Source organism: Vigna radiata, chromosome 6 (assembly GCF_000741045.1).
Source record: "Vigna radiata var. radiata cultivar VC1973A chromosome 6, Vradiata_ver6, whole genome shotgun sequence".
Lineage (NCBI taxonomy): Eukaryota > Viridiplantae > Streptophyta > Magnoliopsida > Fabales > Fabaceae > Vigna > Vigna radiata.
In genome coordinates, this window is record NC_028356.1 from 6,481,555 (window position 1) to 6,499,903 (window position 18,349).

Below are 18,349 nucleotides of genomic sequence, written 5' to 3' on the forward strand. Positions count from 1 at the left end.
TAAGTAACGAATGAATATGACAGAACTAATAGGTCAGGCTAAACGGTTAGAAACAGGTCGGCCATGGTCAATAAGCAGGTTTTTATACAAGGATTAAGATAAATAATAATTAAAGATATTTGACTGAGATTGAGTCTAGATTAAGGTTTCACTAATCTCAAGCCCATATCAAAAACTGTAAATACCATTACTCGCTGTTTACTAACTTAAACATCGAAAAACTTTTAAGAGGTACACCTTCAAATGATAGAACAAAGACTGGATAAGAAGAACAAACTTCTTAAAAGAAATTACATAGGTATTTAAAGTGACTTGACTCCATATCCAAAACTTTTATTATTAATATAGTCAATGTAAAAAGCTTATTTGTTGTCCATAATGACTCAACTCTATCAATTAATTTGATTTTGTTTTTGAATCAAAGTATAAAAGAAAAAAAATTAATTATTACAACTAAAAATGTGTGTAAAAATACAACTAAAAATTTAAATATTTTACCCAGTGCAAACAAAAAAAAAGAAGCTAAAAGTACTATTATGCTATGTTATTAGGTAGGATCTAAACTTGGTTACTTTGCTAATTGAATGATTATCTATCCGTTCCGTTGCGTTCAGAAGTACGTGGGTGTGACATTGTTAGTCGTTAGAATGTGGGAAGACTCAACGCCGTCCCCAAATGTACGGTCAAATGCACGGCGTAATACGTGGAGCGTTGAATGCGGTGGATGCTTAGATTGCAACTATGGGACCCACATACTTAATCTATGTTCGTTGAATTTCTTTCATCTCCTTCCTTCTTCGCACACCTTACCAATTTCTAAACTTTCAAACTCTTCTTTTGTTTCACTTTTCAAAAAAACAAAAAATACAATAATGAAAAAAATAAAATGCTTCAAAGTTCCCTATTTAAGTATTTTTCACTAAATGTTTCGATAATAGTATTTAACTCAACTTACGAACATGCATACTATTGTGTTCAAAGAACATTAGCAATTTTTTTAAGACAAGGATTTAATAATTTTTCTCTCATGAAAACATTTATATTTCACAAATATGAATTGTTTTCCTCATTTTTTACAAAATTACTAAATAGTTAGAAAGGAACCGTTATATTAAAAAATGATTTAATTTTTTATTTATTTTATTTCAATTTTAAGTTTATCGAATGACATAATTAGGATTAATGACATCATTAAAATTAAATAGTTGAAAAAAAAATATTTAAAGTGTTATTTATTTTGATTCCTTAATGACGTGAGAATATACTTTAAATACTCTTAAAATTTATACAAAAATATATAATTTAATTTCAAAAATTTATAAAAAAAATTCACATTCCTAATAGTTTGAAAAAAGAATGAAAAAGAACAAAAAAAAAAGGTAATAAATGATAATTAAACAAAAATACTAGATAAAAAGTATACGAAGTTATTGAAAAATACTACTTTTTAAATATAAAAAGGAAAGAGTAAGCATGTTTATATTTGTTTATTTTTAGAAATATATTAAAGATAAATTAAGCTAAATATACAACTTTCGCATTATAGGAAAGGTAGAACAGGATAAGTTATTGATAAATAAAGTATGACACTATAAAAGTATTTTAATTTTTAATGAGATCAGCAAGTATTATATATGACAAATATATTATTATTTCAAAACATTTATTATTTTAAGATGTTCCTTTTTTAATTCAATTCGAAAAAAGAAATATAATGTTTTAGACATAATTTTTGTTCATTTTAAAATAGCTAAAACTTTGATAACAAAAATGTTAGAATCCAATTTAAAATATAATTCACATTAATAATAATTTTCAGAAATCAGTAATTTTTAATTTATAAGTTAGTTATCATAATGATTAATTATTTTTGTCTTTAAAATTAATTATTATATAATATTTTTTGGTGATAAGTTGAATTTGAAACCCTATATTCTTAAATGTTTGTTTTGCAATAACTTAAATTCATTAAATTTTAATTTTTTTAATAGAGTATTTCTATTACTGTTAATATAAAAAATATATATTAGGTCCAGACATTATTACTTCAGATTATAAACAAAAATTAAAAAAATAATACTCACATTTACTCAAAAATATATTTACAAACATTGGATAATTTGAGCACACCTTTATGTGTTTTGATTTGTTGCGAATAAATATTAATTACCATCTTATGTAAAAACACAATGTATCGTAATTTCACGTATCATACTTGACAAATATGAATTTAAAATTATTTTAATTAGTTTTAAAATATTTTCATGTCAATTTTTAAGACCTAGGGAAAAAAATCTATAAATATAATGTTTTGCTTTAAATCAGATTTTGGAAACCTAATACCTCATTTGATTAAAAAATATATAACAGATGTATTATTAAATCAATGTTATGATATTAATTATTAGATCGAATGTTAGTCACTAGATTAAAAATTATAACTATATTAATCAGAATGCAACTCTTTTTATGATATTAATTATTGGATTGAATGTTAATATTAGGTTAAAAATTATAAGTATATTAATTAAAATGCAATTCTTTCTATTAAAAAGAATGCTGTTACAAAGAGATTAATATGAATGAGATTTGAAAGTCAAATAGGAAACATGTACGAGTTGGTTACTACTTTAATGTGTGAACTCGACAAATCTGGCATGGAATGCCATGTGAAGAAGAAGACTAACAAATTTAGCAACTATATATAATATTTTATGTAAAATAATTACTTACTTTTTTTAGTTCATAATTTCAACTGCTTTTTTTTTTTATATAAAAATATGAAATTAGGTTTTACTTTATCATTTTCTCCGACTTTTGCTGTTTTCGCTACAGCGTCTCTGACTCTGCACCTCAAAATATTGAAAAATCAATGAAAACGAATGCAGTTTTTTCCATTTTATCTCAGTGATTAAGAAAAAGGGAAAGTATCTGTATGTGCAGGCGGGCGCAGTAGCCGTGAAAGGTGACTTCACTCTGACTTCCGTTTACCATTGTTTTTATGGTAACTTCAAATTTTTATTAAAAATCACGAAAACTTACTCAAACTTAAACCTTTGATGTTAGCTTCTGTTTTTGGTTTACTGCTAATATGATTTTGTTACCATCACACGCACTGATGCAGAACCAACTTTATTATTATTACTATCATGATTATCGCATTACCATAAACTTGATCGGGATATTCCTTAAACACCACTCTAATATCCACTGAAAGAAATATCCTTTATCATTTTTTTAATACATCTTCTGTGTTTTTTAATTCTGAAAGGTTGTAATTCAAGGAGATAAAGAAAACTAAAACCAGTATTAATTATAATCATCTGGTATGTTAAATGTCATTGTCATTTTATCAACACTAAAAATGTATGCATGTATGAATATAATAATGTTTGGAAGAAAAGAAGTGTATATTAATACTAATGAAAGAGTGTTATCCCCGAGCACTATATATTGATATGGAAAACAAATCACATCCGTAGGTAGAAGTATATTCATAGTGTGAAATGTTTCAGTATTGGATCCTGCTCACTTTTTGACTCGAGTTGAAACATTGAAGGAAAGAAGGAACACAAACATAGTAAGTTAGTAACATAAAGAACAACCTCAAATTGCAAAATGGTTTGGTTTTAAGGCACAACTTGCAAATGAAGCAAGGTGATTTGATATCAATTTTCAGGTCCTAAGGTCCCTAACTTCTTTTGTCCCCTACACTCATCACTTTTCTCGTTTAGCTTCTATTTGGTAAATCAGATAGATCTATGGTAAAAAGTAAAAGTAAAAAAAAAAAAAAATTATTTTTTACCTTATTGTTCATTATTTTTTCTTTTCTTACTTATTGGATCTACGTACCACTTTAATCCGCAAAAAAGAAAAGAAGAAAACAAAATAAGCAACAGTGACCGGGAGTGAAAATCAACGGTCCAAAAGAGATCGCGGTGGGGCCCAGTTTTCTCCACACTCCCTCCATAAATACCCACGAACCTTTCGACCTTTGCTACTCAGAACTCAAACACAACACAAAGTTAGTTTCTGAAACCGTTCCTCTTCCCATAACTCCTAACTAAACCCTGCTCAGTGTTTCCCACTCGCAATGCCTTCGCTCCAAACAATCATTTCCATTGTTTCCCTCATAACGCTTCTTCTAACTTCCGCCGACGCCCGAATCCCGGGCGTGTACGGTGGCGGCGCGTGGGAGAGCGCGCACGCCACGTTCTACGGGGGGAGCGACGCCTCGGGCACAATGGGCGGCGCGTGCGGGTACGGGAACCTGTACAGCCAGGGCTATGGCGTCAACACTGCTGCGCTTAGCACGGCGCTGTTCAACAGCGGGCTGAGCTGCGGAGCGTGCTTCGAGATAAAGTGCGCGAACGACCCCAGCTGGTGCCACGCTGGCAGTCCCTCGATCTTGGTTACGGCCACGAACTTCTGCCCTCCGAACTACGCTCTACCCAGCGACAATGGAGGATGGTGCAACCCTCCCAGACCACACTTCGACCTCGCCATGCCCATGTTCCTCAAAATCGCAGAGTACCGCGCCGGCATCGTCCCTGTCTCTTACCGCAGGTAACCAACCTTTCCTTCACCCATTTTCGCTTTTTACTTTTTCATTACATTTTTATTAAATGTTCATAACACACTCTCTCTTACGTTTATTTTAAATATGTTTTCTGTTATTTACTATTAACCTACTCCCTCGTATAAAAGTTACTGTTTTTACTTTCCTTTTTCAAATTTCGGTTATAGTATTTATGTTTTTCAGTTAAATTCGTAATTTAAAACACGAGTTAAGAAAAGTGTATGGCGGAATTTCCCGCGTTTGGTAAAGGTGTGGTTTTTCTTTTCAGACAGTTGTACAGACATTATAAACTAAAAATTAATAATTTATAACGAAGAAAGGGATGTTTTGATGTTTTATTATTTTATAATAAACTGAGAATAAGAGAAAAACAGACTGAACGCGCTTGTTTGGCTTTTGGCCTTCTGAGGGTGCAAAGCGCATAATCAGAAGTGCGACGTCGTATAAACCGACAGAGTGTACTGAGTGGAGGGGACTAGACAGTAGACAATAGGTGATTCGTAATTCGTAAAAGTGAAAACTGAAAACTGATCAGAAGCGTTGATTATTATTTGGTGGGTCCCTATCTGGAGAGAACTTGAACCGTTTATCTGAAACCGGTTCAGGATTTTGACAAACGTGCACTTTTGCCGCGTAATTGCGCGATTCTCGAAACCAACCAAAAATAAGGTGGTTTGATTGTAAATATGTAATTGTATTTGTCTGACCTCGTGGATGCATTTTATTACGAATGATGCCACTGACGATTGTGATTGGGTGCGTGGATGTGCAGGGTGCCTTGTAGAAAACAGGGAGGGATGAGGTTCACGATCAACGGCTTCCGTTACTTCAACCTGGTTTTGATCACCAACGTGGCGGGTGCAGGGGACGTGGTGAGGACGAGCGTGAAAGGGTCTAAGACTGGGTGGATGAGTATGAGCCGTAACTGGGGTCAGAATTGGCAATCAAACGCTGTTCTTGTTGGTCAGTCACTCTCCTTCAGGGTCACAGCCAGTGACCGGCGCACCTCCACCTCCTGGAACATTGTACCTGCGAATTGGCAATTTGGCCAAACCTTCACCGGCAAAAATTTCAGGGTCTGATCGTGTTTTCTGGGTTCTTGTCTTATTAAAGAAAGAAAAAAGCTTTACCTCTATGTAGTTTTGAATTTGCCTTGGGATGTGGATATAGGGTGAAAAAAATGGAGGGAAGTAAAGTAAGTGGTGGTAGTGATCAGTGAACTTTTTGACTTTTTTTTTCTTTCTTTGTCTTGGTCGTGAAAGTGGAGGGATAAGAAGTTGGGGTTGTCTTGGTATACGAGTTTGAAGTGTTACAGGATTTGAAAAATGGAGGGAAACATCATGTGAAACTTGTAAGGTGCTGAAGTGGCTTCAAATGTAAGAGCCCGCAGCTATATTTCTTAGACATATTTATATATATTAATGAAAAGATCAAGTGTGTTTATCTTTATAATCTTTCTTTTTAACTCTTTTAAGCTGGGTTTTATGACTGCTTGAACCTTAATTTTCCAACTATGATTTACTGAAATTTGACAAGTGTTTGATTCATGCACGAGATGTTCGAAAGCTGATGAGCACGCTTAACTGCGCCGAAAAGCAAAAAAGGAGAAAAAGAAAATTCTGGAAATGGGTGCTAATACACCGTATTTGTCTCTTCATAAACTGTTTGCAAAGTAGATTCTATACCTTCCGTGTTGTTTCTCTTAACTTCTTCGATGCCAAAATAAAAGGGTGGCATGGATTAAAAATCTAATGTCTTCCGCGGTATGTTAAAATATGTTTTCTTTATTTCATTCTGAGGGCCACATAATAAGTGAAGTAATTTATTATTTGATAATTAGAACAAACTCATAATACACCTTTAGAATAACTGGTTGATAAGTCATTTTTCTTTTTTAAGAAAGTGGCATCCTATGGCCTAACATGTCTGGCTAACCAATATGCATAAAACTATGTAATCTAAAACTATTTTCTGAACACAATAGATTGAGATATAACGTTGTAGAGCGACATGCTTATATTCCTGTGACCAATTCATACTCTTCAGCATTATATTCCATGGTTATCTTGAAACAGCAATCAAATAGATAGGAGGAAAAATCAATTTTCTGAACACTGTAAATTATCTAACAATATTCTAAGATGCAGTCTGCAGGTAGTCTTAACTTTTTGTCAGCAACCAGATTGCATATCAGTAAGAAAAATTTCTTTCTAAATGTGTAGGTCAAAAGAAAATTGAAAATGTGAAAAAATAAGACTGATTTATTATTCAAATCATGAAAAATACATTCTCAAACCTTTTATTTGTAATAATCTAGTTCTCCTAAAAAGGGAAATAGGGAAACTAGGAAACCTAGAAAAAAATAAAATAAAATAAAATATTATGTATATATTTCCTCTAATTAGGAAGATTCTACATATATTATCCTAGATTACAACACTCCCCCTCAAGCTGGATCATACGAGATTGTATGAACCAAGCTTGGAATAGACAAACTCAATTGTAGAGAGCGTCAATAAGCCCAATAAATCAACTTGGACAGCAACGGACGAAAGCGAACTAGCACAATCAAACTTCAACTTGGATAGCAATGGATGAGGGCGAACTAGCACCATGAAACTTCAACTTGGACAGCAATGGACGAGAGAGATTTCCATCAAAAATGGATGATGACTTGTAGCATCAAACAACAACAAACTTCAAGAACAGATGAAGGGCCTGCAGTGGCAAATATCAACAAACTGCAGGGATTGGATTGCCATCAATAGTGGCGAACAACAACAAAACTTCAAGGGACTTAACTACCCTAAACAGCGACAAGCCTTCAGGAAACATCTATCCTGACAGAGGCAAACAACAACAGACCTGCAGGGACTTAACCACCCTAAACAGCAACAAGCCTTCAGGAAACATCTGTCCTGACAGAGGCAAACAACAACAAACCTGCAGGGACTACACTACCCTGCAGCGACTGAAACTTTCTCCTCCCCACGACTGAACAGCAGAACGTGAAGGTGGAAGAACTGGTGAGAACCGATCCGTACGAGGGACAAACTTGAATCCCATAACTTTGAAAGAGTCAATTTAGCGGTCAGTAAAAAAGAACAACTCTGAGTGAGTTGTTATAACAAAGCATTGGCAGAAACCAAAAAAAACACCATGGCATCAAAAAGCCAAAGACAGGTTGGAGGTCCAAAGTTCTCTGCTGGACTACTCCTAAATGGTGATACTTAACACTGTATCACAAAAAATACGGGCTAAACTTGAGCCCAAGAAGAAAGTGACCAACGATCCAAGAAAGAACTGACGCATTTGCGTCTAAAGTGGTCGTTTTTGGTCTTCAAAATTCTGAACAAATTGATGGTGAAGGTAGAAGGCTCTTGCGAGATCAAGAGTGGTACATGCGAGAGTTTGCAACATGAGTTCCCTTGCTGTAGAGAGAATATGGCAAAGTGGAACTGAAAGGCGAAACCCACAAGAGTTGGTTACTCTCCTCCCTGCAGCAAAGCTGGATCATCGTCGACCCATGGCGGAAGCATGGTGCGGATATAGTGAGATGAGTGCAAATCTAGGCGCTGGTGCATTGGCGGCACAAGCGGTGGAGACGATGGCAAGATGGACCAATCGGTGCTGCCTAAGAGAGGGGAGAAGAACCCATTGGTGGTGACAGAAATCGGAATGCAGTTGAAGCGGAACGCAGTCTGGTGATGCGGAAGTGTGCTGCGATGCTTTTGTCCTTGATGTTGTCGTTGATGGGTTATCCTGGCAAAGAGCACTTCCATATTACTTCATAACCACACTGATGATACAATCAACATTGATTGGCCAATATGAAGGAAACCCACATAGAATTAATCCCCTTTAAAACTTTTTCACCATGTAAAACCGAAACATTGGCCAAATAAGAAGACACCCAGGAAAAGAAGCACAACTGGGTGTCCAAATCGCGAAGGGAAAAAAGATCGGGGTTGATCACAAATAGAACCGTAACCCCAGAAAGGAGGAAAGTGGTGGTGAAAAACCCGTGAAGGCAGAGAGCCCTTTTCAAAGGAGAAGATGACGGAAGCGGGAGAAGTAGTACTAGGAGCAGAGACAAAAACTCAGATCTACTAAAATATAGCCCAAACGAGTCGTCACCGACCCTAGGAATGGGCTCAGGAGGCTCCGGCGACCCTGTCAGCGGTGAGTGGGTCTCGCTGGAGGTGGGCGCGTGGGCTACACGCGTCGGCGACGGTGGCGGCGCGTGAAGGCTCCGTTGACAGAACGACTTTTGGCTCTGTGATCGCCGGTGTTGGGCGCACCTTTCTGCCCTATCGACGATCCTAACCGGCGACGGCGGCACCGGCGATGGTCAGACAGCGGCGGCGGTGCAACTTGGTGGACAGCGGTGAAGAGCGGCGGTGCACAGTGAAAAAAGCAGCGAAGGCAGTAGTGTTGGATTATTCGAAGAAGAAACTTTCGGTCCCAAAGGGAATGGGTTCGAATCCCACCCTAATGATACTGAGACAGACTCTCTATTTGGCAATACTAGAAAAAGAAAGAACAGAACTTGGCTAGGGCAATTGGAGCCCATTAAAAACACAGGTTAAAAAAGAGAATTTTAGGAGGCCGCCGGCGGCCATGACAGCCGGCCACCGCCAGACAGCAAAGACAGCGGAAGCGGATCAGACAAGCTATGATACCATGTGGAAAATAAGACTGATTTATTATTCAAATCATGAAAAATACATTCTCAAACCTTCTATTTGTAATAATCTAGTTCTCCTAAAAAGGGAAATAGAGAAACTAGGAAACCTAGGAAGAAATAAAATAAAATAAAATATTATGTATATATTTCCTCTAATTAGGAAGATTCTACATATATTATCCCAGATTACAACAGAAAATTATAGTTGTCTTATTTTACAATTACATACATACATACATACCAGCATTTACACCGTCCCTCTTTTCTGTTTAGATAGTTTATATTGCATCAATAACAATTTTACTCCTTCTTGCAAGGTAGCTCTCTTTCCCTCTTCGTAATTCCATAATTCAGAGGTTGTATACCTCCCACTAGGATTATATGCATTGATCTCTGTCAAAGCTGTCACCACAGCTTTGTAGACTCCTTCACCCAACTCATTTTTCAGTGCTTTCAACTTTTCATCTTCATTGTCTATGATTTCCTGCCATGAAAAAAAAATCATGAAACCATACAAGTTAGAAAAACATCACAATTGACTTTCCTAAATATAGGCACCATGTTAGTTCTAAAATTAATCATCTGACATCATTATACTACCTACATACTAATCAGAATAGTTCGTATAGCAATGTCATCCAGCATTATTTTGTGACCATGAAAAGTTCATCTATGGGAAAGAAGGCAAGTAAAATCAACCCTTTGAAAACAAGATCGAAGAAACACATCCTCCAGAGGCGAAATAATTCTAACCAAGTATTTAGGTATCAAAGGTACATGGACTAAGCTTCTAAATATCAATTGTTTCTAATTAAGTAGACTTCAAGGTGCTTACAACAGAAAACGCAAGATTTGATTAAGACTAAATAGTGATATCTATAAGCTTAAGTAAGGCACACCTGATCTTTCCCTTCAATTATGGTAATTTTAAATGGATGCCACCCTGGGTCCTTTATATACTCGTCCCACAATGAACACAGTTCTGAAGCTCTTTCTTCTGCATCCTCATCATTGTATTTTTTCTTCATAGCTTCAAGGAATGGTCTAATATCAAGCTCCCCCATTCTCTTCACACCAACACCAGCACGGCAAGATATCTCTTTAATGCCCTGCAACATATAACATTTCAAGAAAGTTTAGAAAAAGTTGGAGGAATTCAAAACACAAAAGTACCAAATGAGTATTGAAACCCCCAACAGCATCATAGTTTAAACATTGTTAACTGGTTTGCAATACACTTCAATATGGTAGTGTAGGTGATTCAAGGTATGTTACTACATCAAAAATGGTATGCGGGAGGAGACGTATACACGGTTGATATACTGTTTGAGTTTGTAATACTTCTGAACTATCAGTTAATGTGCTATCAATATAATATATTTTCTATAGCATTTAAAATAATTAAGATATACACGTGTATATTTGAAATTTAAGGAATATGAGCAGGTAGGGTAGGGTTTAAATTTAAACAAACACATCACTTTTTCCTCTTTTATATTCTCATATATATTTTTCAATTTAAAGATTCACTTTCCCAACTATTTTTCACAAATGCCAATTTTTTCTCTTCCAAATGTGTTTGGACTTCAAAATGTCTCTCCTTCCTTTTCACAAGATTCAATGCTTTTTCTCCTCCGGTAGTCCTTTTCTGTCTTGTGAATTGAACAAAGTAAAGAGAACCCCATCGCTTTACCTCCCTTGTTCCTTCTTCCTATGGTTGCACACCTTATGTCCCGTATTAGAAATAATGGAATACCACAGAAATAGTATGTTCATGTTAGGAACCAAGAATTGAAAAGAGAAAGAAAAGAAGGGTTTTTTATTGAATAGACTGAAAAGAACAAAAAACAGGAGAGCACTCTCTCCTTCAAAGGTTTCTCTTCACAAAATGGTGAAGCTTAATCTACAAAATTCATCTCTTTCCTCCTCTCCACTCCTTTCCTATTTATATCTAACACCTCAAGTAACTGACTCATGAATACTCTAACTATCTTAACTAATTTCTCTTTTCCATCCGTCCTAACAATACACTCCTCCAAAAATCAACCTTGTCCTCCAGGTGGGACCAGTGGAACCTTGATCCCATGGCTCATCATCAACATGTTATCTACCGTTCCTGATAGCATTGTGATACTGTCTTATTAAAGGAAGGGAACCCACTGACTACTACCTGCAAATTCAGGTCTGGAGGCTTGGGTGGTGTAGGAGATAAGAGTGGTTTTTGTACAACAGACTCTCAACCCAGTAAGTCGGAATTCCAAAATTCCAATGTCATTGATGTTCCACTTACATTAAAAAACTGTGGGAATAGAAGACTTTAAAAAACACTTACATTAATCAATACTTTTCGAGCTTCTTGTAGCTCATCATTGCTCTGACGCTCTTTAATAATTAGTGTCTGGTTCAGGGCATCTAGGTCTCGTAGTGACTGTTCCTTCTCTCTTAAATCCGTGTGTAAGGCATTCACCTTATTCAGGACTTCTGAGTCTTCATCTTCTTCAATGTATTGCATGACATTTAATTTTCCTTTCAGTTGTTGAATCTCCAATTCTAGTTTTTGCTTCACTTCCAGTTGTTTTTCAAGCCTGATGATTTTATGACGAAGCTGTTCTTTTTGCCGCTGGATAAATATATTGTCAAGTAGCATTAACAACCAGCTATTCTGATGTGGAAAATGACACTCAGTTATTAGAAAAGCTCAAAAATAGGATACACGAACCTTTTGATCTGCAGCCAGTTTCCAAATATTTTCACCAGCCTTTTGTTGCTCCAGAACAGCCATTTCCAAAGAGCTATTTTTCAATGCATTCTAAAAGGATAATAGACATCAGCATTGTACATAACATTCTAGCAAATTCTTAACCACATCGTCATTATTAAAGGATTTCAAAAACACAAATAAAACATAATGCCAAACTTTTTGTTTATAGGTTCCATAGCAATGTTCTTACCGGGAGGGACAAAATAATGTCAAAAATAGAAGAAAAATTCCCTACGAGACATTCTTCGACATAAAACTCTAAACAGGTAGCTTTTATTTTAACCATCCTTCCCTAAATTTCATCATATAAACTCCTTAGCAAATAATAACTAAATGGAGTTCATCTTATTATCATTATTATTGACATCCATTTTAGAATACATTACATTAAAAAAATATTTGAATATTCATTGACAGAAACAATCTCATGTAGTCCACTTTTGACTGAACAAAAAAACAAAAAGAATTTTCATAGAAGAAAATGTGTTGCCTTCAATTGCATACTACTATAATACAAACCGATTAAATTACATTCCCAATATCCTTTGGCCTAGTTCTCACACAAATCAACTGGAAACGTATACAAATCATAAGGTGATCATCAAACTTGTACAGTAAAAATGGAAAAGTAATTAACTTTGTTTGCCAACTCTTCCATTAAAATCACTAAAACAAATGAATATTGATCATCTTAATTAAGTATCCTTAAACAATGATTTTTTCCTTCAATTTCTATTTCGCAGGAATCTCAACCTCATCATGATAGAAAAGATGCAACAAAAACAATAATAATAACACTACACCTCCATAATCTCTTCTTCCAACTTCGTTCTTTCACTTTCATTATGTGCTTCACGTTTTTCCAGTTCAATTCTCCGCAGCTCGAGCTCTCTTTTCTGAGATTCCAGCTGCAACTTAAGCCTTTCATGACCACTAAAAATATTCTGGAAGTGCTGAGTTGCACTTGATTGTATTTTCTTCATCTCTGAATACGATCAATCATGGTATAATAATAAAATGTCATTAAAATAGTTCACCATCCTTTACAAACAATAAAATGTCAGAAGTGTATTGTGAAGATCCAGTAGGACATTTGGAAACCATTGTTATTACATAGATAAATTCTACAGTGTAACCACGAGGGTGATGCAACCAGAAGTTTGCAGTGTCTGGACTTTGATTCTACCAATAAAAATTGTTAAAACCAGATTCAATCCAGTGATATATAATCTAACACACCGGCAATTATGTCAATGTACACAATTAGTAATTTCATTGTAGAATTTGACCTTTGTGACTTAAAAATAAATTGGAAACAAAAAATAATAACAATAACAACAACAATAACATCAAACGAGTCACGGTCCAAATTAGAGAAAAAAGTAACTTAGATTAATATATACCTTGATTGTGGTCTTGAGTGAGCTTATCTATTTCCTCCATTACAATTTCCAAGCGACGTGAAGTCTCATTGTATTTTACTTCCATCTCCACTAACCGCTTCTTCTTGACCTGAAGAGTATTGTTCAAGCAGGAAACAAGTTTATCATGTATACGAGCTTCTTCTTTCATGAGCTCAGATATTGTTTGGATATCTCCCATCTTCTGCAGTTGTTCCCCAATGATATTGTTCATCTCGTAGTCATCAGGTCGAGCAATCCATGCATAAATACCAGACTTTTGCTCAGTATTAGCAAACCAGTCCTTTTTCCCTCGATGATCTAATTCATATGCTCTTTCAAATGCCAAAGCATTAGCTAAACCTGTCCAATCTTTATTGAATTCCATAACTGCAGTTCCAGAGTGACCCCGGATATCTGAAAGAATCCGGACTCTACAAGGATTAAATCCCCTGATTCGGTGTTCATCCCTCAACTTGGAACCAGTTTCCCCAACACAACGTCCATCTTCTGTCTGTCCAGTAGGAATATTAACTAATATCCCAGTCCATGGCCACACAAACTGCTCCTCAAAAAGGATATTGCCTGCATCTGCAGTTTTTGGTGTACCATCCACATTCATAAGATCCTTTTCCAAATATTTCATTAAAGCCAAATGATTAGCCTTTTCAGTGGCACTTCTCTTTTGTGAGCTACTCTGACCCACCCCAGAAGCATGTTCAAGGATTTCCCTATACACATAATCCCGCTTTCTCTTTTTATTAGGGCAGTATGGACATGAGAAAGTCATTTCAGAGGTTTTCACAATGTGACTTCCCTTTTTGAGTGCTTCATAGGATTTATGCACATACCACCCACTTATTTGAGTTGCCCTTATATTATTATCTTTATAAGAGTAGTGAACCATCATGGTTTCTCCTGGGGTTGCTGTTACTGTGCCTGAAAGACAAAAAGTAGCGTAACTAACAAACGTGTCATGTTGCTTTACATATTAGTTCAACTAAGTATTTTGAAATTGCCAATATGACATAATCAGTAACAGAGAAGAAACATAAACATTGTTACAATTGTTTCATTAACAGGGGATCACCTTGATCCATAGGTTTTGATGGAAATGAAGCACCCACATTCATAACATCCTTTTTCAAATATTTTTCTAAAGCCAGATGATTGGCCCTTTCAATGAAACTTCTTTTTTGTGATCTACTCTGACCCACCCCAGAAGCATGTTCAAGGATTTCCCTGTACACATAATCCCGGTTTATCTTTTTATTAGGGCAGTATGGGCATGTGAAAGTCTCATCCGAGGTTTTCACACAGTGTCTTCCCATTTTGAGTTCTTCATAAAATTTATCTACATACCGCCCCATCTGAGATGAACTCATATTGCTATCTTTGTCAGAGCAGCAACTGATTGCAGTTTCTCCTGGACTTATTATGGTTCCTGAAAGATAAAAAAACAGTATTAGTACTGGCTGCCTCGAGTTCCTACATTGATGTTTTAATTTTGATAAAAATTATCACTTTGCATGCTACTTCCATTATGTACCATAGTGAATTGAATTAGTCAATCCATAATCAATAACTATAAAAACTTGAACAGAATCTCCATATGATCTCTTCGTTAACAACAGGGGGATCACCTTCATTTACAGGTTTTGATGATGAACCACTCACATTCATGACATCCTTTTTCAAGTCTTTTGCTAAAGCCATATGAGTAGCATCTTCTTTGACACTTCTTTCTTGAGAACTACTCTGATCCACTCTAGTAACTGGGTGATTACCTTCATTTACAGATTTTGATGGATCACTCATGTGCATGAGATCATTTTTCAAATATTTCATCAAGGCCAGATGAGTAGCCTTCTCTCGGACATTTCTCTTTTGTGAAGTACTCTGACCCACCCCAGAAGCGTGGTCAAGAAGTTCCCTGTACACATAATCCTGTTTTCTCTTTTTAGGGCAGTATGGACAAGAAAAAGTCTCATCTGAGGATTGCACAATATGATTTCCCTTTTTGAGTTCTTTGTAAAACTTATCCACATACCACCAGTTTATTGTAGGAGATGCTGGAGATGCACTCACACCAGTCTCCTTGTTAGAGCATTGAGCTATTTCAGGTTGTCCTAAGTTGGTACCTGAGAAACAAAAGAAACAGTGTTAGTACTGGCTACTGTCATGTTGCTTTACATATATCTTCATTATTCCATTAACTATATTTGTGAATTGGCACATTTCTGTATATTCAGTAACTTGGAGTAAAGAAAGTATAGAACCAAAATTTTGTTTTAGTCATTTCCATTAACTGGAGACTCACCTTTATCAACAGGCTCTGACATGCAATCCACAATAATAAGATCATTTTCCAAATATTTCACTAACGCAAGATGATTGGCTCTCTCTCTTGCACTTTTCTTTTCAGAACTACTCCGACCCACCATATATGCATGCTCTAGGAGTTCCCTGTACAAATAATCCTGTTTTCTCCTAGGGCAGTATGGACAGATGAAAGTCACATCTGAGGTTTTTACATTGTAACTTCCCTTCTTGAGTTCTTCGTAAGATGTATCTACATACCACCAACTTATTTGAGATGTATCAGTATCCTTGTTAGGGCACTGAGACATTACTGTTTCTCCTGTGCTGAATAATTTGACACCTGAAAGTTAAAAATATAATGTTAGTATTGACTGTTGTCATATTATTTTATTTAATATCTTCATTATGCCATTGAGGATTATTGTGAATTGGCAAGTTTCGGCTTAGATAACAAGGAAAATATTTAAAATGAAAATTTTGTTCAGTAACTTCATTAACAGGGAGACCTTTATCTGCAGGTTTTGAGGTGCCATCCAGATAAGCCAGATCCTTTTCCAAATATTTCACTAAAGCCAGATGATTGGCCTTCTCTTTTGCTGTTCTCTTTTCTGAACTACTCCGACCAACCCCAGAAGCATGATTAAGGAGTTCCCTGTACTTATAATCTTGTTTCCTCTCAGGACAGTATGGACAAATGAAAGTTTCATCTGAGTTTTTCACTTTGTAAGTTCCCTTCTTGAGTTCTTGATAAGATATATCTACATACCACCAACTTAGTTGAGATGCGCTTGTGTCAATATCCTTGTTAGAGCATTGAACCATTATGGTTTCACCAAGGCTTGATACTATGCCAGCTGAAAAATTAAAATTATGTTAGATTGTTAATGCTATCAGTTGTTTTGTGGTTTTACAGATTTCTACATTAGATATCATATCGAACTAGCACACAGGTTTTCAAAACTGTCTTCTGTTGCAATTTTGACTGTATTGTCAAGGTTTTGGGATGATCATACTGACTGCAGGTGTCTGTTTTTTTTTCTGCAATATCAAGGGGCATGACAAAACCACAACAAGGGCTGTAGTATAAAACATTTGAAGCAAGTACATGATTACTTAAATTATATTTTGTCTTTAATTATGAAATCAAATTATTTACAAAAGGGAAAAACAAACTTTCATGTCGCTTTTAGTCATTATAATTTCAGTAAAAAAATTTCAAAATCTTCATATTTTCGTATTGATAACTTTGATCTTTGATCCTCAGAGTTCACAAAAACCAAGGAAAGACTACATTCACAAAGTTTGATGATCAAAGTTAACCCTAAGAAAGTATAGGGATATAACCATGTTTGATGGAAAATACAAGAACTTGTACAGTTTTTTTTTATAAAAATATAGTGCATCTAAGAACCTAAGTCACAGTTAAGCAGCTTCTAACTTCTGTCAAAATGAGATAAAGACAAACATAATAACATAAACATTCTAACATATTATAAATTCAACCGCCATCAAACATGAAAGCAGAAGGAAATCTCTTCTTTTCTTTTACTTTTCTATTTTTTTTATATCTAATGAGAAGTTTTTAATCATTTGAAGTGGTATCATGACCTAAACAACAAGAAACTATGTCTCATTGTCTAAAATTTGAAGTGGTCTCGGACATTCCACAATTCAGATAGCAAATAAATAAAAGAGAAATGGTCACGCAACAAAAACACAGCCAAAACAAATTTGGAGATAAATTATCAAAAAATATTAAAATAATGATTTTTTTCAAAGGAGACAACATAAAGAAAGCAATCACACCATAAAAATAAAAAAGATAAAAAATTTACTGCACAGATATGAACTTCCCGCGGACAACATGCGGTACAAAAGAAGGTAAAAGGAAAAAGGAAAGGTTTCAACCGCATGCGATCATTTCTGAATTCTAAATGAAAAATGCAGGATTTGAATAAATACCGATTGATTGGAGACCAGATGAACTAATAGAAGCTCAGAGAAGACTGTTATTGTTCTTCTTCCTCTTCGCATTCATCAAATTGACACAAATAAGTATCAACAAGGACAAAATTCAAGAGGAAAAGTGATGATATTGGAGAGAGGGGGAAAAATGTGATAATCACAAGCTAGGGTTTTGCGCTGGGAGGTGTGTAGGGCGTGCTATAACAACTGTCATTGCCCTTGAAGTCCTGGACAGAAAACTTCAGTTGTCCTGGTAACTTGAGAGGCACTGGGAACTGGTTGAGATGGAACATCGGAAATATCACTATACATTATATTTTATATTATATGTTTAAATGGATTATATAAATTAATTGCAGAATCACAAATATTTCATGTATTTTAACACTTTCATAATTTTTTACAATATTATATATTTTGATTACAGTTACTAATAAAATTAATTATGCATAAGGATGGTATTGGAAAAAGAATGTGTATATAAAACAGCAGTTACAAAATACAATTACTTATGTTTTAACAAAAAAGTGTACAGAAAACAATAATTACTAAATAAAATCTCATCTCTATATAATTATAATGTAACTATAATTACTCACTGCAATTTTTTTTACAATTTTATCATTTTAATAACC

At 35.1% G+C, this 18,349-nt stretch overlaps 2 protein-coding genes across 4 annotated transcripts; one reads left to right on the forward strand and one right to left on the reverse strand.

Annotated features, from left to right (window-relative positions):
- Positions 1-3,992: 3,992 nt before the first annotated feature.
- LOC106765085 (expansin-A4) lies at positions 3,993-6,028 on the forward strand. The gene is made up of 2 exons (XM_014649581.2): positions 3,993-4,566; positions 5,352-6,028. Exons 1-2 carry the CDS (start codon positions 4,094-4,096, stop codon positions 5,659-5,661), a joined length of 783 nt encoding a protein of 260 aa, XP_014505067.1. The 5' UTR covers positions 3,993-4,093; the 3' UTR covers positions 5,662-6,028.
- Positions 6,029-9,389: 3,361 nt separating this feature from the next.
- Positions 9,390-18,023, reverse strand: LOC106765222 (protein INVOLVED IN DE NOVO 2). Of its 3 annotated transcripts, none has more exons than XM_022781987.1 (11): positions 17,712-18,023; positions 16,256-16,603; positions 15,748-16,089; positions 15,215-15,568; positions 14,518-14,871; positions 13,431-14,366; positions 12,831-13,012; positions 11,986-12,075; positions 11,599-11,886; positions 10,166-10,375; positions 9,390-9,750 (listed from the first exon to the last, which is right to left on the reverse strand). In XM_022781987.1, exons 2-11 carry the CDS (start codon positions 16,569-16,571, stop codon positions 9,514-9,516), a joined length of 3,309 nt encoding a protein of 1,102 aa, XP_022637708.1. In that variant the 5' UTR covers positions 16,572-16,603; positions 17,712-18,023; the 3' UTR covers positions 9,390-9,513. The 3 variants fall into 3 exon arrangements, with proteins under 3 accessions (XP_022637708.1, XP_014505247.1, XP_022637709.1); XM_014649761.2 differs by having other exon boundaries at positions 15,071-15,568; XM_022781988.1 differs by lacking the exons at positions 15,215-15,568; positions 15,748-16,089; positions 16,256-16,603; positions 17,712-18,023 and having other exon boundaries at positions 14,790-14,866.
- Positions 18,024-18,349: the final 326 nt, after the last annotated feature.

Bases quoted from the DNA above. Each gene is read 5' to 3' on its own strand.
- LOC106765085 (XM_014649581.2), top strand. From the start codon at position 4,094: ATGCCTTCGCTCCAAACAATCATTTCCATTGTTTCCCTCATAACGCTT. The intron at 4,567-5,351 runs GTAACCAACCTT...GTGGATGTGCAG, and splicing joins GTCCCTGTCTCTTACCGCAG to GGTGCCTTGTAGAAAACAGG.
- LOC106765222 (XM_014649761.2), bottom strand. From the start codon at position 16,571: ATGGTTCAATGCTCTAACAAGGATATTGACACAAGCGCATCTCAACTA. The intron at 15,569-15,747 runs GTGAGTCTCCAG...TTTGTTTCTCAG, and splicing joins GTCAGAGCCTGTTGATAAAG to GTACCAACTTAGGACAACCT. The intron at 13,013-13,430 runs GTATATATTAAT...GATCGTATTCAG, and splicing joins CACTCAAGACCACAATCAAG to AGATGAAGAAAATACAATCA.